Below are 21551 nucleotides of genomic sequence, written 5' to 3'. Positions count from 1 at the left end.
TTCACACCATCTTGCATGTACTTGTGTACCCTAGGATAGATTGTTTGAGATCCTTATCCATCACTTACACTCAACTTGTTACATCAATCTTTCTTGTTTCCCTGCCCACGAGGAACTCGAAAATGAAATTACAGAGCAGGAGTTCTCAATATCTAAACAGAACATGATCTGCTGTCCTCACTCCTCAGCAATGCCCATCTGATATGCTCTTTCTAAATAAAATAGCTCTTTCTCTCATTTCATTAAATTGTGGTTAACCTAATCAAGCCAATTGAAACTGACAGTGCTGCAGCAGACTGAAAGCTCTTGATCAGACACCAAACTAAGCATATCATAAAGCAGAGAAGGGGACGATGGGGCAAAGCAGGAAAGCAAAGCTTCAACAAAACCACATATTTAAGGACAATATGTAAGGTCAATCAAAGTCAGACTACCTTGAGTTGTTATTTCAAATTAAACCAATGTCTCCCTAGCTCCTGCAACTTATCAAAATAAGAACGACTTTTATGCTTTTAAGATTCTGTCATCCTTCTCCGACCACAAGCATCACCAAAAGGTAACTATGTTATGTCTAAAGCTTCAAAATCCATGATCTAAGCAAAACGATGTCCTCAAAAATCCCCATACCCAAAGAGCCCCCTAGGGAATAGCATGGCACAGCTTTCAGTGAGAGCTACTCAGAAACTCATCCCTAAGAAATCACACTTCAATCGAGTAATGGAGAGACGGACAAGAGAAGGTGCTCATTGAAGCTGCACATGTTCAAGAAGGAACAAAAGTTCAAGCTCTACATTACCATGATAACATCATATATAATGAGACTTTGATATGGCACATTTACATCATGGCCTTTCATGTATTAATCCTTTCATTTGTCAATGGAAAAAGCCCAGGCTAGTCTCTAGATGAACCCAGAGTCCCAGACATACTAGGCAATAGTCTGGATGAACCCAGACATACTAGGCTATATTCTTGCCATTTTAAAATGGCAAGTCGCCTAAAACCAGCTAGCCTAGGCTATCAGGCGAGCCCTTGACAATATGGGCTTGAAGTTAGCAATATTATGATGCAATATTTTCAAAATATCACAGAGTTTAGTGTGTCCATTGCCAGAACCAATGTTTAAAGCCTCAACCGACTCAACCAAGTTTAATAGTCATTCATGTATACAATGTGTATATACACAAGCAAACTACATAAAATGATACTAAAAAATTGTGTGGTATGCATGTATACACTATACTATACACTATCGGTCAAATTTTCATTATATCACAAGAAGATGCAAGAGAAGATGCATATACATATTACTAGTTTATAGCAAATATACAACCAAAATTGGCATTTAGTATATACATGTACATTTTATACAAATTTTATATATCAAGGTTAAGATGTTCAAAACACTACCATATGCATATGTCAATATACTTTATTTGAAAAAATATAGTTGCCAAAACCAGGCCAAGTCACTGAGTTGACTCAGCAAGTTAACCGTCAATTCACTTCGAATCAAGCCCCAAGTCAGGGTTTTAAAACCTTGGCCAAAACCATGTTTAAGATGTTTATAACTACATGAGAGTAGATAGCCACAAATAACGTTAATGATTTTTAAACGACGAGGTTTTTCTCGGGTATAAAACTGCGAGCTTGAAAAAAACGGGAAAAATATGGTAAATTTTTAAAAATTCTAAAAAACGAAATACGAGGAAAAAATAAAATAAGTGAAAAACTAATAACAAAAACATCAAAATGTAAGTAGATTTGCAACAAATAAAAAATAGAAAATGAAAGAAGAACTATTTGGCATTAAAGAACTTGGAAAAATGAAAAAAACACGAAAAAAACGAGTTAAAAACACATTAAAAACGCATTTTTTGTTTTTAACGTTTAAAAAAAAACACGTTTTTTAAAGTTCTAAACGGCCTTAATTTATCACGTTTTCGCTTTTTTTTCTTTAGCAATGTCCTCTATGCTAGGAACCACCACAACATTGCAATTAGAACTTGATTCATCATTCTTAATGAACAGCATCCAGTCCACCAGAATCATTTGTTAGATAACATGAGTCTTTTTCTAATTGACTTCCTGGCATATAAACTCCTGAATTCAACCATATCCTTACAAGTCCCATAGGATCATTAGGTTCAAAATATTGTCCAGTTCATTTTGAGGAGTTCCCCAAGCCTCTGAGCAGTGGAATCTTTAAGCAAGACCAATTCCTCTTTCAGAGGGGTACACAAGTTATTAGCCTGTAACCATCAATATCCACTTACAGCTTCCTACAAACTTTAAAACAACCTGATTAAACGGCACGTTCCTACCCAACCTAAATCTGAAGATACTGCTCCGCTGCATAGATATGACACAGAATGCACAACAATCAAAGTGCAGCATTTAGTTGTATCTGTAGTGATACCCCTAAACAAAAAATTTCAAGTTGTTCTTAACTTGATACATGTTTTTTAGTGAAAAAGTAACAACAGGATAGTTCTAGATTTTACTTAATAGGCCTTAATTATTTTCTGTTATTTGATGAGAAAAAAAATGATAAAGAACTGACCAAAGAAATACCTCAAATTCTGCAACTCAGATAAGGAGGCTTTGGGGCCAACTCAGAAAAACAAACTGGAGGTCTCCATAAGAAGATAATGCACATAAAACCACACTCCGTTAGATGAAGACTTGGACTTTTCACAAGGACAAGAAAGGGAGTGATGGTGCAAATAAATAATTTAGCTTACAAGACAAAGTCTAGTTTTACTTCCTTATGACTTATTGAACCATGATAAGATATCTATGGTTAAACAACCGCCCTGTAGCAACCAGAGACTATTAAAAAACAGAAAAGCATGAATTTAAAAAAATGTCATCTCAGAGGAGCACCAACCAGAAAGCAGTTACAATTAAAGGCAATTATTTGATCACCTAAATCAAACTGTCAACAAGAAATGTTGACCTTTGCAAGTTTCAGAAAGCACAGGAAACTACACAAGTAAAAAACTGTTTTAACAAGAAAACCCTTTGCAGGTTGCTAGTCAAAATGATACTATTAAAGTTTGTCTTCAAATGTGTTCAATAGTAACCAGTGGTTAACTAATAGAAATAGACCACTTTAACAAATAATGAGACAAAATCATGAAAATGCTCATACAGTCAGCAGGGAGCAAAAATGATCTAAGAGAGGATGGATTAGTCTAGGAAGAGCTCAAACATGACTCAGATATGGGAAAAAGAAGAAAAAATCATACAGCATTAAAACCTAAAAAATAAGACTAAGATAAAGTTCCCTTCAGAAAATGATAACAAGTTCCATAGACTGGAAAAGGACACAATTCACAAGAAGATATACAGGATAAGTATCATTTGCTTTGTGGATATGACTAACCAAGACTAGTATTAACAGCAAATGCTCTTCATATACAGAGACTTCCAGTGATACCAGAGGAAAATACATAGAAAATTGTCTTTTAATCCCATAGATGTGATTATGCTACCTTGAGGAGACAGAAACGTGTTCATGCCTATCAAATTTAGGCAGACACATGGTTTCTTGAAAGCATACCATGTGGCAACCACACTACCACCTCCATTAATCCAAAGTCCAGATCAATGATAGAAGTGGCTGCAAAGATTTTCATGCCTAGAAACCATATAAAACTGTTGCTTATGACCATTACTAGTCACAATAAACCACAATTACATGTGTATGTTAGAAGTACAACAGAAGAATTGTTTCACTGTTCCAGCAGAAAACTGTTTGAACAAATAAGCAGCCTGTGCTTCACTGATTTGATGTCTAAAGAAACAGTGGTAAAACACTGGCCCTTGAAGTGCCTAAACAGGAATGCATTTTCAGGAGATTACACTTTGTAATTTGGATATAGCTTACCTTTTCTCTTCACATAGCAGTAAGGAATAGAAGCAAAATGCTTGCCCTAACTAGTGAAAATCTAGAAAATAGAGGATGGCAACCATAACATGGAAGAAAGATCCAATTTTACGAGAAGGAAAACACCACAACTTACATTCGTTGTGATACTTTTTTAGTATTGACATGGAAATGTTGTAGATAATGGAAAGCAAAGATGAAAGATCAACTGATTCAATTGACATAACAAACTGAAGCCACAGAAGCTGGAGATAATGTAAAGTCACAAAGAATGGATACACGAAAATATGTTACCAAAACAATGACATGTTGAGCAGAAATCAGTATGATTCAAGCAGTTTGACATGATAGGGGTAGACTAAATCACTTTTGTTTAAAAGAACCAACTACGGGAAGCATAATTCAATGACAATGAGATAAATGAAACCCATTAGGGCCACAACATGCTCGCCGAATGAAGATTTCTGCCAAAGAATCAACAGGGCATGAAAAAATTAGTAAACAAAATAAAAGGCTTGACATATACAATTAGAAGATCTAACCAACAAGCAATAACTTGTGAAGATGAATGTTAACCCATTTAGAAAAAAACAATATAAATTCATAAGAAGATAATAACAAAGTAGTTCAATAAGATTAACAAGACTTGAATGAGAAAGAAATTTGATGGTGGTAACTCACAGCATGAGAAGTGAAGTGAACAAATGCAAATCCCCTGTTCTTTTGCTTTTTCCCTCTACCAGATTCTCCAGGACTTAAAGGCATCGCAAGATCGACAGATAAAACATCATCAAATGCCTATGAATTAGAACAAGAAAGAACTCATAACAATGATCCAAGTCTTTTTCTGGCTCTTTTCTCTTTCTTTTTCCCTTGAAAATGGTGCATAGGTAATAAACAAATGAAATCATATGATCAAGAAATATTTACCTGGCGCACCAATTTCTCAAATTCTTCTTGACTCCAATCTAAAGACAAAACAAAATAACAAAAATGAAACCATTATGGAAGATAAGATAACAAAATAGGATAGGAATCAGTACTAAAAAGTCGTTCATAAAGATATGGCTTAAAGAAGACCTTCGTAAGTTTGTTTATCGGATACGTAGCACACCAGGAAGTTATTTTGATTGAGAACTTATCCTAAATTGTTGGGATACTGAAAACACTTGGGAGATAAAACATATCTGCAGTTCACTCGCTATAGAATATCTATGCAACTTGACTCCAATGGTACGAAGGCCTAGGCAGTGGGCGTTCTAGGCAGCGGCTAGGCAGGGGCTTAGGCTGGCAAAAAAACAGTAAACAAAAGAAAAGTAGAGGAGAAAGAAGAAGATGAAAAGGAACAAAGAGGTGAAAGTAGTATAAGGAAAAAAAAAAAAGACAAAAATTTTACAACATTTTCTTCACTTGGCCTCCTAGGTGTAGCCCACCCAAGTGTGCCTAGGCAGGTAAATAGACACATTTTTTACTACTAAGTCAAAAGGCTAAAAGTTCCATCAATCATGATACACGCTACAAGCGTTCTGGATCCCAGCATCTATCTATTTTTAAAAAATCCAGAAATATATTTGGCAAACATTTAAAAAATAAAAATTGCCATTAAAAAAAAATAAAAAAGTTCATGATTGTGGTTCAAAGAGTTAAGACTACCAATTTACCAGGATTAAACTCTCAGACACCCAAATTACAACCATGTTATTACCTCATCTAAGGGCTTTCAAACCCAGTGACTAAAGATTCGCATCAAAGTGGATTGACCTGTGACTTGCTGGTCAACTGAATGACTTGACATGGTTTTCACAATTTCATTCTTCTCATAACGTTTGTAGTTCGTTAACATTGATATAGTTATATGTAATATGCATAATGCATGTATATCGTTGTCCCAGATATGCTCTCAGCCTTTTATCGACAAAGTTTTGCCAGGCATCAATCAGGAATGTTTTCCCAGAAAATCTCCCAAATTTAAAAATTTAATTTATAGTTTAAAAAATTAAAATTATTTAGAATTTCTATTAATTTTCTTATAAGTACATTGACAAAAGTTGAAAATGGTTATTAAAAATTAAAATAAACCCAGAAATTTTAAAATATATTTAGAATTAAAAATTTATCTAAAATATAGTGGTTTTTTACATTTTTTCACTTTTCTTATTTTTCTTTTCTAACATAATGTTTCAAATGTCAAATATAAATATATAGACATGCACATAGCCATATAGACTTCATAAAAAAAAATCTTCGACTTGGCTTCCTCGGCCAAAACTCAGCTAACTCTGCAAAAATTGGATAACTCAGCGAGGCCACAACATGACTCAGCCAAGTCTAACCAACTTCCTGTTTTTTTTGGTTTTTTTCTTACCAGATTGAGGTCCGAGTCACTTGACTCAGCTGAGCCAACTCAGTTGACTTGCCCAAGTCTTAAAAACAAACTCAAAAGCGCATATATTTGTCTCCCCCTAAAGTGAGCATTCTGTCTGCTGTCAGTACATGCCAAAAAGAAAACCTAAGAAAACAGAAAGGTATACACTGCCACCTTGTTTAAGTGGTTCTACCAGGTTGGACACACCCAAGCACAGGTGCAGACACAGGTGCAGGTCTGGACACGGCTCATTTGCAGGTCTGACCCATCTGAACGTGTTGGATGTGCTCAACACACCCGCGGACGAATTTTTCCATTTTTCAACTCAATCAAAACTGATGGAATCTATATTCATCAAAAAATTGGAGCTTTTTTTCTTTGATCCCTGTGTATATAGGGCAGAAAAGGGTCAAGCATGCGACCCTTCCTGACAGTTCTTGAAGGCTTATGGAAAGATATAGAAAGGATTATGGCAAGGAGTCCCAGCATGTAGAAGCCTGGTCTAGGCTTTACTTTAATTAGGTATCAACAAGATCATCATAAAAACAATTCTTTTCATGAATGTGAAAAAGGAATTTCCATAATACATGTTACTCTTAATCTTAGACGATGGCAAGATCAAGAAATTCAAAGAATAAAGCTATCTCCCAAGAGTTTATTGGATCAGAGGTTTTTAAGAAGAATTATGGTAACCAAGAAAGAACAGGCAAAACAGATGGAATTTAATTGGCGATTAGCATATGCAATTAGAGGGCTGTTCAAGGGAAACTGGGTAAACCCCTACAAATTTGTTAATATAGATATATAAGTTATTTTCCCTTCTTATGAATATCCATGTAAAGCCATGCAAGAAATTCTTATTAAAATTTATAATGGTTTGTATCCCCTACAAACTAGAATTCCGGCAACCACTCTCAAAGCTGTGATGACGTTTATTTTCAACTTAGAAAAAAAAAACATTCACAATAGCCAGAGACCAGACCTCCAATTGGAACAGAACCAATTGGATGATCACCCAAAATAGACATACACGCATTTATCTAGCAGACAACAGAATTACTGCAAGTTTCTGTATACCCTACCAAAGTAATATAAGAATAAACCCTACTCTATGTGAACATTTTTGCCAGATCCAAGCTAGCTAAGACGTAGAGCTGACAAGAGATACCCAGAGTATAGGAGCAATTCTCCAAAGAGAAGACAATGGACGATGTTAAAACAAAGAAGACTGAGATGATAATGAGGAATATGAAGAAGAAAGTACGGAAAATATGGACAAAATTTAGTATAGTAGGGACGACGCTGTTGAGTCCTTAACCTTGCAGCCTAACGTTCGTCAAGAACGAAAAAACTTGACCCTTGTAAGTAACGGTTAAACTTCTCATGGGTACAGTACTTTCCATGTAGAATTCAAGTATTATCCGTTTGAGAATATGCATGATAAACTTCTCCTTGGGAAAATCTCCCAAGTCAAAACATGGATTTGCGTTGTAGGACATCGCCTTAGAAGCTACAGTGGGCCAACTCTGCAGGATAAATATGAGTTTTAACTTTTACATTTATAAACTTTTTGACATAAAAATTTACCATGCGAATACCCCACAGGATAATCTTTGGGTTACCCCTGAGACAAATTATCTCAAGAGGCCTCTAAAAGGTTGTCGTAGTTGCCGACAAGTCTTTGTAAAATAAAGCATTGAAGTCAATGGGAATAAAGGCAAAAGGAATCTCACACGCGTAAAACAAGTGCAAGTAATGACAAGTTGCAGTTTCTTTTTTGGAAAAAATAAAGACGGTTATTATAACAGTCACTGTGGCACTGCGAGAAACATTGTTTGGCACTGTAGTACTGTAGCAGTGTGGGACACTGTTTAACACTTAACACTACGGCAGACACTGTATTGCATTGTAGCACTTTGAACTTTCGAACACGTTAGTGCAACCTCATCCAGCATATGACAATTGTCCATCTTTGAGTTTCTTTCACCTTATCGTTTATAACGACTTTTGTTTGTTTATGCTTTGTTTGTTCGGGAAGGAATATGATTCCTTTTCCAATTTGTAAAGTCGTTTGGAGTCTGGTGCTTATATAAGCATCATCCCAGAGTCTATAAAAATCGTCCTCTTCTTTGTTCATCATCTACCATCATCCTCAATCTTTCTTCCAAGTGCTTTGTTTGTTTGATTCTTAGTCATTCCTTCTCAGTCTTCATTCTGACCCTCTTCCCTTCTTATTTGTCTCTGTCTGTCATGGTGGAATGAAAGCGAACACGCTTTCGTGTGTTAAATCCGACCACCCTTCTCTAAAGTGTTAGACAACCTGTGGCAAAATAAAAGGAATCCCACTTATCCAAAAATCTTTTCTCTAATGGCAACCCATTTAAACCTAAAAAATAGGCACATCCAATCTAAAACTCTTACAAATGTCTTCATGGAACATATATCCCTTAGACCCCAAAGCCTGGATGTTTATCTTACCTTGGAAAAAACCCTCAACGCAGCACAAGCAAAAATCAGCTGGAGGATTTACCACACGAAAGCACTGGTTCCCTTTGGTTACACCATGACGAATAGGGATAAAGAAGAAGGCAAGAGGGTCGAAATGGAGATCGAGAAAGGCTCAAGACCAAACAAGTAAGCACATGTACAAAGGATTGAGGGATGATGATAGAGGATGAATATGAACAAAGATGAGGATGATTTTTACAAACTCCGGGGTGGTGCTTATATAGGCACCAAACTCCAAACAACATTACAAATTGAAAAAGGAATCACATTCCTTCTCGAACAAACAAAGCATAAACAAACAAAAGTCGTTACAAGCACTAAGGTAGAAGAAACTTGAAAATGGACAGATGTCGTGTGCTGGATGAGGCTGCAATCGAACGTGTCCGAAAGTCAAAAGTGCTACAGTGCAACACAATGTTTGCCGCAGTGCTACAGTGTCCCGAATTGTTATAGTACTAAAATGCCAAAGAGTGTTCTCCACAATGCCACAATAACTATTAGAGTAACTGCTACAGTAACCGCCTTTGTTTTTTCCAAATAAAAAACAATCTGACTTATCATTACTTGCACTTGTCTAACGTGTGCGAGATTCCTTTTGCCTTTAATCTCGTTGGATATGTTGTTTTATTTTACAAAGGTTTGTCGACAACTACGACAATCTTCTAGGGACTCCTCAATATGATTTATCTCAGAGGTAACCTAAAGTTTATCCTGTATGGTATTTGTAAGGTAAATTTTTATGTCAAAAAATTTATGAATGTAAAACTCATACTTATCCTAGAGAATTGGCCCAAGGTAGATTTTAAGCAATGACCTACAATGCAAATCCATGTTTTCACTTGGGGGATTTTCCCAATGAGAAGTTTATCACACACCTCATCAATGATCAAACGAATACTACTTGAATTTTACATAGGATGTATTGTACCCATGAGAAGTTTAACCGTTACTTACAAGGGTCAAATTTTTTCCGATCTTGACAAACGTTGGCTGCAGGGTTAAGGACCCAGCAGCATCGTCCCTACTACTAATTATTGTCCATTTTTCCATAGGTTTTTCTTCATATTCCTCATTATTATCTCAGTATTTTCTGTTGTTCCATTCTCCATCTTCTTCTCATTAGGCTGCAGGAATTCTAGTTTGTAGGGGTTACAACCAAATATTAATTTTAATAAGAATTTCTTGCATTGTTTCACATAGATATTCATAAGAAGGAAGAATAACTTCTATATCTATATTGACAAATCCATAGGGGTTTACTGAGTTTCCTTTGAACAGCCCTCTAATTGCATATGCTAATTGCCAATTAAATTCCACATGTTTTCCCTATCCTTCCTTGGTTACCATAATTCTTCTTAAAAACCTCTGATCCAATAAACTCTTGGGAGATAGCTTTATTCCTTGAATTTCTTGATTTTTCCATCGTCTAAGGTTAAGAGTAGTATGTACTATGGAAAATTATTTTTCACATTCACAAAAGAAATTGTTTTCATGATAATCTTGATGATACCTAATTAAATTAAAGCGCAGACCAGGCTTCTGCATGTTGGGACTTCTTGCCATATTCTTTAGGCATGCCTTGCATATTGACTTGTTCTCACCTTTCATCCTTCAAGACTAGGCGGTAGATATGGTCCTTTACTAATAGAAGTTTTGGAAGAATTGTCTCTCTTTTTTCTCCTAATTTTTTCATTTCTTCTTCGGCATATTTTTCCAAAGCCCTATTTTTTGCTTCAACTTCTCTATTTTTTCTTTTAATTCTTCTTTTTCCTTTTTCCTCCAACTGCTTTCTGCTGCTTTGAGGTTTCTTTCCAAGGTAAGATAAGCATCCAGGCTTTGAGGTCTAAGGAATATATGTTCCATTGAGACATCTGGAAGAGTTTTAGATTGAATCTACCTATTATTTAGGTTTAAATGGGTTGCAATTAGGGAAAGGAGTTTTGGACAAGTGAGATTCATTTTATTTTGCCACGGGTTGTCTAATAAAATGTGGTCTTTTAAATCTAAAATGAGGCCTGGACATGTACGAAAGGCTAGGTTTGAATGGGAAGGGCTAGGTTTGAATGGGAAGGAAAGATGGGTAGCCTTGAGTCTGGATCTAAAGCATGTGTCTGGCTTGTAAAGGCCATGATTCCTGCAATGTAAATTTATGCTAAATAAAACAATGGATTCTATTCTAGCTACCGTGACTAATGGCTACTTAAATTTATCTTATATGATGTTTTTTCTTTCACTAAAGGAAAATTTTAAGGTTGTTGCACTCACTTTAATGGGGCCACATCTCTACTCATCGCTAACTATGACTGATGGAAGAGTCTAATGAAGATGTCTGAACTCTAAGTTGTTTTATGGCGGCATTGTTGCATGCTTAGTACAATATCTAATAAATTGTCACAGTTTTTCTTTTTTCAATAGACATGGGAGGATCAATATCTTGTAGGATCAATATCTTGCAAGCGTCCTTTGGATTGTTCTAAGTATCCTACAATTTTAGTCAAACTTATAATTTCTGAGTCATAAATGTCAATATCCACATAAAAGTGCTGGTTCCCTTTGGTTACACCATGACGGACAGGTATGATGTTAATATCCACATGAAAGCAAACCACCCTTTTTTTTTTGGGTGCTCTCTCTCCAGCAACGGGTATTATGTTACCTCTGCCTCCCTTTTTTCTCTGCTTCTCCCTCCCTTTCAGGCATATTCATGCCTCTTCCTTTCTTTGTCCTCTCTAGTTGCTCTCTCTTTCTTAGTTTTCCTCAATCCATCCCCTCCCCCCCCCCCTTTCTCTCGTTCTTAGTTTTAGTAAATTTTAGTTTCTCTTTTAGCATGCAGTGATATGAACATTCGTGATTCTATCAAACTAATTAGAAGTCTTACATAACCATAGAAATGAATATGCTGGTGCTATCTCAATTAAATGCACATATGCTAGCTATAGACATAACTGATTTGCAAATGATATGAATATGCAATGACACAAATATGCATTCTTTCTTTCCGATGCACTATCAGTATTTTTCTTTAGCATGCAAAGTGCAAACCATGCAGTTTATTTGATCTTCCAGTCAGAGATCTTCCTCATTCTTTTCCAGTCTAAACTCTTGGTTTCTTAAACCCTACTTCTCATTGTATTCGTTTCTTACTAAAATAATTTTGTAACCTCTTTCCTGAAATTCTGGATCTGAAACCTAATATTCTCACATCAAATCAGATTTTTTTGTTGGTCAGATATGCATTGTACTGTTTGTTTAAAATCATATTTTAGTTATACATGTCATAGTCATAAATAACGTTTTAGAGTTGTAAACGGTGAGATTTTTCTCGAGTATAATACGGCGAGCTTGAAAAAAAGAAAAAAATATGGAGAAAATATGGTAAATTTTTAAAAATTTAAAAAAAAAACTAAAAATGGAGGAAAAATAAAATAAGTGAGAAACTAATAAAACAAACATCAAAATATAAGTAGATTTGCAACAAATAAAAAATAGAAAATGAAAAAAAAAACTGTTTAGCATTAAAAAAAATGAAAAAAACGTGTTTTTAACGTTTTTTTCAAAAAAACGTGTTTTTTTAGTTTTAAACAGCAATTTAATTTATCGTATTCTTTTCAAGAAAAACACATTTTTTGTGACTATGATATTTTTACATATATACACACACAAAAAATCATATCCTTGTACCCAAGCTTCTTAAAATTGCTCTGAACCTATGTCTGCACCCACACCCATACCCATGTAACATTGGGTATACATGCTGTGCTACAAACTAAAGTGTATGTATCTTAGCAGCAAGCTTAGCACCATCCACCATTCACTAAGAGAGTTTCCAATCCTTATTGCTAATCATTAACAAAAACCTCAAGGAAGAGAATCAGCCATTCTTGTACCATTATCACCTCTCCTTTACCCTAACCCCTTCTTGCAGATCAGACATATTAGTTCTTTGTCCTCTTTACTTTTAAGCATCAGTGTTATCAATACTAAATAAGAAGAAAACCAATCATAAGCTTACCTTTCCTTAAGCTACCAAAAAACAAGGAACTCTGATCAGATGACAAAGCCACCACAATCTTTTTACCTTCCATCTGAAATATTTGAAGCAAGCCAACAAACAAAAAAGGGCAGCACAATAGATTAGCATTGAAATAAAGAAGCTAAAAATTTTAAAAAAAAAATCATGTACAATCCATCAATCTTGCATGCTCAAGTATATTAATGTTCACATCAATGTTTCCACTGCTTGCTGACAAATAACAAGAAAAAACGTGTATGCAGACATAGTTGGAGAAAACCACATATAAATAGACAGCTGGATGTTCTGTCACACAACAAAGTAAACCAAAATGGTGCTTGCAGACACTTTCATCGGAGCTGAGCCAAGAGACACATGTAAAGAAAGTAAAAAAGCACTAAATTGGAAATGGTTGAGACCTTAGGGTGCAGATAAAATACTAAAAGCAGTTTGGCGAAAAGGAATAGCTTGAAAACTGAACAAAAGAGAAATTTAAGCTTGAGCCTGCAAATCAAGCATTGAGTGCTTAGTATAATATCGGCCAAAAAGTTTCAGAATAATATACCTAATAAAGCTTCCAGTGGTCTGGAAGAAAATACTCACAACTAAGACCTGAAGTGCAGTTGCTGGGATGTGCAGTCGACTAATTATAAGGCCACTACCGAATATAAATAGCAAATTTAATATTTTTTCTATTCAACGTTTTTCCATCAACAGCAAACATGACCTGAAGCTGACTGCAAACGTTTCAAAAACTTAAAAAGACATGGATGTCATATGAGGAGCATAAGACTTGAACATGTTAGGGTCATTGGGGGCTTCTGCTTTTGGCAAACAAAGAAAAAGGTGACAAATACGATGCACTCAGCAATCTCCTCGAAATTGATATTCAACAAAAGGAGGCTTCAAGAATATAAAAGATAGATATACATGAAAGAATCATAGGGACAACTGTCCAAGACAAAATGGTGCAATTTCATAGGCATACCACATAACCATCCTTTTGTTTTTGAGCTCTCAGAGCAGCATCTTTTGTTGTAAAACGCACAAAACAGTATCCCTGCAATGATAAAGCAGCCAAACATTTAATTATTGAAAAATACTGAAGCATAACAATTAAATGATTAAATGAAGTTAATCTGAACGTGAGTTAACAATTAGGACCTTTGATATTCCATTTTTATCCTTCATCAGGCGTATTTCTAGTATTTCTCCACAAGAGGAGAAAACCTGCAAAATCGAGCAGAAATTATTGTTTTACTATCCCTACAGGAAAAATCAAAGGCTAACTCCTAAAAATTAAATTTTATAAAGACAGGTACAGAAGAATGTAATAGATGTCAAATTAACACAATGATAAGAACAATATCTTCTTGCACCAAACTGAAGTGCATAAGAACTGAAGCATAAAAAAGGAGAAGTTATCTAATCCAACAAATGCTTCTGGACCACTTCTCAAAAGAGGATTGATTAAAAGTCACTACAAAAGACACATTTTTTCCTCCAAGAAAAGGAGTATATCACTGTACACATGGTTTAAGAAAAGCTCAAGTCACAAAGGTACAGATATACCAAATCGATTTGGAAGAAAAAAAATATTCATTTACCAATCTAAACCCGTCAGCAGGAAATTTAATTTACTTGCTCCCTTGCCAAATCGCCACATCTCCAAATTGTTTCAAGTTTTCAACAGCAAACTCAGGATATACATAAGTATCTAACAACATGTTTATAGAAATTTCTCTAACCTTTGCAGCTAATAGCGCATGCAAAACATATACGACTTTATATGTAATACAATAGACACCTGAGAAAATTATCTAAGGGAGTATATAGAACAATACACACCTGAGACCATTATCGAAGGGAGTGAGGTGCTTACATAACTCTACTCTTAGGTGATGGAAATAGCATCAAAATTTTAACTGAATCAACTTCATATATTGGTTTTTATACCTGGAATTGTCGAAAAAGGTAGAGCACAAAAAGGGTTTCCATAACCATATATGAACCTTCCAGCCAATAGGCAAGCAAATTGTGAAGGTGCTTATTGAAGTTATGGAAGACAAGTTTGAAGTGGATTTACACTCTTCTGTTCATTCAATTATCTACACAGGGTTTATCAATAAACTGTTCAGCTTCAATCAGCCGATGAGGCTCACATACACAACGCATGGTTCATTTGCTCGGGGGGGTGATATCGCCTCCAACTTGGGCAGCAAAGTATAGATATATACGAAGCTTTAATATTCCTATAAGATTGCAGATATAATATCCGAGTTGAATAATCTTTACGTTTATTCTGTTCCGACATTTTCGTCAAAGAAATTCCCGAAACTTTCCCCATACCTCGAATGACCAAGAAGTTAACTATAGCAAGATATATCAAATAAGCATTACAAAGGGACCTGATGAATCATGTTTTCCGTCACCGATCGACCTAGTGCCCCAATGAAAACCTCGGTTCCTTTTGCTCGATTCTCTGGGAAAGGCAAAAGATTAAAAAATCAGCCAAAACTAAAATGGCACCCAACAAGAAAAGCAATCGAAGCTCGGGTTTTATGCAACTCTCAACAAATGACTGAAAATAAAAGCTTGAATGTCAAGGTTACCGGACTTATTTGAGGAAGACAAGCGCGTTTCCTGCATAGTGCACAAGTGAAAAAAAAAAATAGCAAAGATTAAGCTCGAACCGACTAACGAACAAAAACCCAAATCCAGACAAGAAATTGGCGATAGTTTCACGATCAGCCATAACGAGAATGACCCACCTTCGACATTTCCAACAGAGGAAGATGAGATGTAAAGGAGAGAGAAGGTGGGGGACGCGGGAGGTTTGGTAAACCCTGAGAAAGAAGTCTCACGGGACGACGCTCCGACCTAGCGATGGGAATCGCGGGAGAACAGACTCGTCAATCTGTACCGTCGACGGTCCGGTCACGCATTGCTCTTGTAAATCCGACCCGACCTCATAAAATATGTTCCGGACCAAACTGGATCAAACGTAGCCAGAGGCCCAGAATCAGGTCGGATTTACAATGACAACCACGTAATGGGAAAGGGCCGGAAAAAAGAAGCCGAAATCGCGACGGCTGAAGTTTGGATATAAAACCGGAAATTTGACTTTCTTAACATTTGTATCATGCTGACCTTGTTCGTTTCAAGATGAAAGGCTAAAAGAATATCAAGGAGATAAAAAGCAAATAGTATATTTTAGTCATTTAATATTAATTAACAACTTTTTATCGTGATTTTCTAAACAATCCAGGAAAATGTTTTGTAACAAAAGCTTGAAGGTTGATGATGATGACTATTATTATTATTATTATTTAGAGAGAGAGTGGCAAGTACGAAACTTTGATGCAGAGACCTAGGGATATGAATGGATCAAATTCAGATTGGATATATCTTTAACCATATTCATTTTTTCGGATATTCGCATATTTGAATTTGAATCTGAATCCAAATTTGAATAAAGAAAAGTCATATCCGAATCTGAAATCTAATTTTACAATTTGAATCTGATTTTTATATTTATATTTGAATCTGAATCCAAATTTTGAACCGGATTTTGTCAATTTTCAAAATTTAATAGCATTAGATATAGGATATTTGTCTAAAAATGAATCTGATCTGATTCTGAATTCGATCGGATGCCATTTATTAAATCCAAATCCGATCCGATTAAGAAATCGAATATTCAATTTTTTTCCATATTCGATTTTTTCGAATCGGATCGGTCGGATATCCGATTTAAATCGGATATATTGACATCCCTAACGAGACCCATAAGAAATTTGAGAATCAATTCTAAATATATTTAGTCAATCTGATATGGTAAATTTGCACCCTTTAAATGGTGCTGCACTAAACAAGTTATTATGCACAAAATACCCTTCCTTTAATTCCTGGTTCAATGCAGCATCTAAAATCATTCAGCAGAGAGGCTCTAAAACCCATGATCATCAACCACAACAACTGCATATCTCAAATCATTCATTCAGCGAATGATGAAGGAAAGAAGACTTTTGCTTAAAACATAAAAGATGTTATTTAGATGCACCACTTCATAAAAGCGTTAAGAACAAATCAGGCACGTTCAAGGCTAAAAAGATAAACAAGCAATGCTGTTGGTGAGCCGACACATACTGCTCCACAATCTGCTCAATGAAGTTGTCAGGACACAGTTAATGTTGGTCCTGCAACAAGAATACCAGACAATTGATATCAGACTAGTACATAAACATATTCATTTTCAAGACAGCAATTCCTGTCAAGTAACATGACAGTAACACATGATTCCTGTCAAGAACTATCAACAAGCAGCAGATGCTTTATATGGAAACCTGTTTGGCAACAGTAAGAGATTGATACCGTCCAAAGAATTATCCAAAAACTTGAAGCAAATTCGTTAAACAATTTGTTACATTGTTCTAAGAATCTGCTCCAATTTTAAGGCAGATCCATTGAACAATAACAATCAGTTATGGTTGCCATAACGGCCTCTAAGTTCACATGTGTCTGAAGACTCCGAACTCAGAGAACATAAAGCATGAAGCAGTTCTTGAGTAGTTAGAGAAGTCTCTTTTGTTGATAAGACTATGACACATTGCCTTAAGGGAAGCTTCTAGAAAAAAAGAAAAAAGAAAAAAGAAAGCTACATACTCGCATTCCGTTAGTAGTTTGTCCCTACCTTCAATTTATTTTAGAAGCTTCAAAACTGCTCCTCCTATCTGCTGTCTTTCTGTAAGTTAGACTGTTCTATCAGTTTCTAACTGTATAAGTAACTGATGGCTATCCATTTGTGTGTCAAGGCCTATATTGAAGCCATATTCTGGCCTATAAATACTTGTATACGCCGGAGTCATTGATCAATAGATTGAGATGAGGGAACCCTTTATCCATTAGATATAGTAAAATCAAAATACAGATTTGCTTAAGTTTCCTTTCATCTTACATATAAAAAAAACAGCATATACCATAACTAAAAAGGATCATGTTATTGAACAGTTGGTAGTCAAATTTTGCTGTTTTGGTTCCAGAATACTGGAAAAGAAGAAAACTCAACGGTCGAGTGGTTTCAGGTGTTCAGCTGTTTCGAGCTGCCAATTTTTACTTTGCACTTTAGTTGAAATTGAGTGAAGGCTGTCTGTTGATGGATAGTTTCTGGAAGAAGTGTCAGCCGCCGTTATGGTGCCAATTTAGTGACAGTAATTAATGAAACGTTGCTATCTTCAGGCAGATAATACTTGCCATCTCTCTCGTCCACTTTAAAAGGAATTGCTTCGGAATCAACCATATTAAACATGGTGCCGTAAATATATGGCTGTTTTAATTCGTGCAAGTCTATTTTTAAGTCAACACGCACACTATTTTCAGTTAAGCATGGGCATTGGGTACTGGCCCGATCTGAAAAAAGAAGCTAGATTCGACCTAATAAAATATTTTTAATATTATTTTTATTAATTTTTACATAGAATTTTAATATTTTATTAATATTAATTATATATATATATATATATATATGAAAACCAGATCGGGTCTAGCCAAAACGAAGATCGAGTTTCGAGCCGACCCGATCTCCGGGTTTTTTTATATTTTCAACTCGATTGAAAAATTATGTCCTACCCTTATCCGACTCAGGACATTCATAAATCTAATGGACAAGCTGAGAATTGACTGGTCTTACCGATGGGAATAGTTGGTAATTACAAGTTTGCCACTAACTAATGACCATAATACCCCAGTGTCACTAGGACTGGATGGTTTTTAGAAGTGACGCGTTTGGTACCCATTGAACAACCATTTTTCCTTTGGTTCGAAACATGAGCCAAACTAAGTTTTATTCTTTATATATGTGCCGGTGCAAATCATCAAACCATTAAGATAGAGAGAAAAGAAATAGACAATATCTGAATTTGGATCCGAAGTATAAAATACGTGTGGATTGGGGTTGGGCTTGGACCCAAAATCTGAAATTACATTCAAATGAGTCTCAAGTAGAATCGACCATCAAATCGGAAGAGAAGTTGAACAAAATTCTGGGAAATTGAAGTGTTTGAGGAAAAACATCATTGAAATTTGTTGCAGATTCGTCATAAAATATCAAAAAATGTTGAATGTAGACTTTTGAAACACTTGGTGTGTTTACAAGAGGTAAAACGTAATGTTTTTTTAAAAAGACAAGTTGGTAGATATATATATATATATATATATATATATATATATATATATATATATATATATATATTGGCAATTTGGATATCTATTTTTTCCAACAACTTCTGGTTTATGAACTTGCAAGTTTTGCAAGGCTCACAACTACCACTGACTTATTTTTTCAATACCTTGCACATGAACTTGCATGTTTTGTATTGCTCACCACTCTGAGATAAAAATTTGTTATTAAATGGTACATTTGTCCTACGAAATTATACTTCCAAAAGGAGATTGATGATGAGATCAAGAATCTAAAGTTTCAGCTTTCAAATTCAGCATTAGTCAGCGTATAACTATTCTAGAGCACTTATTTATGTAATGTTAGATCCTTCTAGGATCTAAAGCCTTCAACCTTTTTTCCTTATTCCATCCAATCCCCTTCCTTAAAAAAAAAAAAAAAAAAAAAAGGAACACCCTTATATAAGAAAACACCTAGCTGTCATGAACCATCAATCAACATATCTATTTGAATAACCAAAATATAGTATACTTATCTTGATCCGATTGACAAGATTTGACCTCCATTGCTCTAGTCCTTGCAACACATGCAATATAAGATGCCCCCAGTCTCTGTAATAGTTGGTAAAAAAAATGGCACTATATAATATAGTTTGTGAATAGGGTAATCAGCTAGTATAGATGGTTTCATATTCAATTCTGCATTTGTCATATTGCACAAACTTCTCTTTCATCCTAGGCTTGATGATTTGTTTTTTGTCGAATAAATAGAACCACATTAGTCCAGATATTCTTTGCAATAGTTCAATGAACTTCAAACACAGAGAACGTTTGGCTGTATAAGAAATGCCTAACTTCTTTTAGCTACTTATTGGGTTGTTGAATTTATTCCATTCCAAGAGACATCTATGTAAAGATCTCAACAGCCGGAAGCGTGAGATTCAAAGATCTCATTTTGTTGTTCGATACATTGTATGCATAGCTTTCCTTGGAATTCTAATGAAATCATGGTTCTATTGACTGTTAATGGATCTCAAACTAGAGTATAATGTACTTTGCAGAGGCCGAGTCAGAAATTTTTTATGAGGAGGGTTGAATTAAAGTTTTTAAATTTTAACTGGGGCCGAAATATCATTTTTCAAAAATTTTATATAAAATAAGTGATTTTTTTTAATTTACATGTAAATTGAAAAAAAAAAATTGAGGTGGGGCCAGGGGCCATGCTGGCCCCCCCCTTGGCTCCCCCTGGTACTTTGGTAGTTAATGAGAAATAAGGAGATAAATGATCTGTCGCCCATCCAATCTTCGATCCTGAAATCTTCTTTAATTTTGATTCCCTTTGCTTGTCCCCTTTTTGAGGTTTCTTCCACCATGAACTTCACTTAGGTTAAAAGGGTCATGCTTATGCAGCTAATTACTTTATATTTGTTAGTTAACTTATAAGGACAGAAGTTTCTACTGTGCTAGAGCTACCTTATTTAGTCTTTAATAGAATGCACCTCTTCCTTCTCTCACTAGCTTATACAACATGATCTATTCCAAAAATGGGCAACTTTTATCTCATTCATGCTATGCTACTTTATATTTGTTGAGGAAGCAAATATATGCCAATTGGCAAAAACTTATGACGAACTATTGCAGAATAAAGATGCGTAATCTGAATTGCCAAATTCTTTAGACTAAAATAAGAAGGTATAAAGAAGAGGATATCTTTTTGATGCGTAATTCGTTAGTGATGTTAGAGAATAATGCAGTAGTCATACACATAATGATAAACTCCATCTATTTGGTTGCAACCAATAATATATGCCTTCAATTGTCACCTCTATCATATATTGGGTAGAGATGCATTTTAAATGAAGAATATGCTGTTCTTACTATGACATGTTAATTAATCCATGAACATTATATACACTATTATACTTTTTCAAAAAGGCAGTTTGATAGGGGGAAACAATTATTTGAAGAATGTACCGTATTTGTGATTTCTCCCAATAAAATCCACGAGCACGAATAGGAATCCCTTAATGGTCAATAAATCCAGGTTACAGTAGCATTGTGAAATAGCTCCCAATGGATAGGCTAATTGGCCTCAAAATCATATTAATAGCCCCTTAGGGGCTGGCAACAATAACATATTATTGCTGTCACCTGAACTTGTCCCAAAAATTGAAGTTGATTCATAAAACACTTATTATGGCGCTTTATGATTTTTTTCTATTTTTGGGGCAGGTTTAGGGGCGTTATACGCTGCTTGGTTACTGTCCAATGAAACTGCCGTAAAAATTAGGCAGATTCATGGAACCCTCGGACATAGTGTTCCATGAATTTATCTCTTATTTTGGAATAGAATTATTGGGCAAAAACAATTTGTTATACATGTCAAACGGCCTTTAGGGACTAGTTTTGTAGGTTGTGTGATAAGACTTTTCACAACAACTTAATGTGACAAAAGAATTTCTCCACTGCACAACGGAATTTGCTGACTCCAACATTCCAAACAAATAATACTTGGCCTTTACCAAAATCTCGTCAAGGTCAAAACATTTTTGTAGGTTACGTGATTGGCTTTTCACAACAGTTTATCATGACAAAAG

The 21551-nt window shown here is 35.2% G+C and overlaps 1 protein-coding gene across 2 annotated transcripts in view; it reads right to left on the bottom strand.

Moving 5' to 3' along the window:
- LOC116259353 (uncharacterized) overlaps positions 1–15793 on the bottom strand; it is a 29607-nt gene extending 13814 nt beyond the window's left edge. Inside the window, exons 1-8 of one of the 2 annotated variants that reach the window (XM_050078947.1) lie at positions 15549–15793; positions 15390–15420; positions 15186–15259; positions 13942–14007; positions 13766–13837; positions 12778–12850; positions 4823–4860; positions 4574–4690 (exon numbers count right to left, since the gene is read on the bottom strand). In XM_050078947.1, coding sequence (XP_049934904.1) covers positions 4574–4690; positions 4823–4860; positions 12778–12850; positions 13766–13837; positions 13942–14007; positions 15186–15259; positions 15390–15420; positions 15549–15557 — 480 coding nt within the window. In that variant the 5' untranslated portion in view covers positions 15558–15793. The remainder of the gene's footprint in view (positions 1–4573; positions 4691–4822; positions 4861–12777; positions 12851–13765; positions 13838–13941; positions 14008–15185; positions 15260–15389; positions 15421–15548) is intronic. The other variant, XM_031637126.2, reaches the window with a different exon arrangement.
- Positions 15794–21551: the final 5758 nt, after the last annotated feature.

This window comes from Nymphaea colorata, chromosome 8 (assembly GCF_008831285.2).
Source record: "Nymphaea colorata isolate Beijing-Zhang1983 chromosome 8, ASM883128v2, whole genome shotgun sequence".
NCBI classification, from domain to species: domain Eukaryota; kingdom Viridiplantae; phylum Streptophyta; class Magnoliopsida; order Nymphaeales; family Nymphaeaceae; genus Nymphaea; species Nymphaea colorata.
Note: the sequence above shows the minus strand (reverse complement) of the source record. Positions and strands in the feature narration are given on the sequence as shown.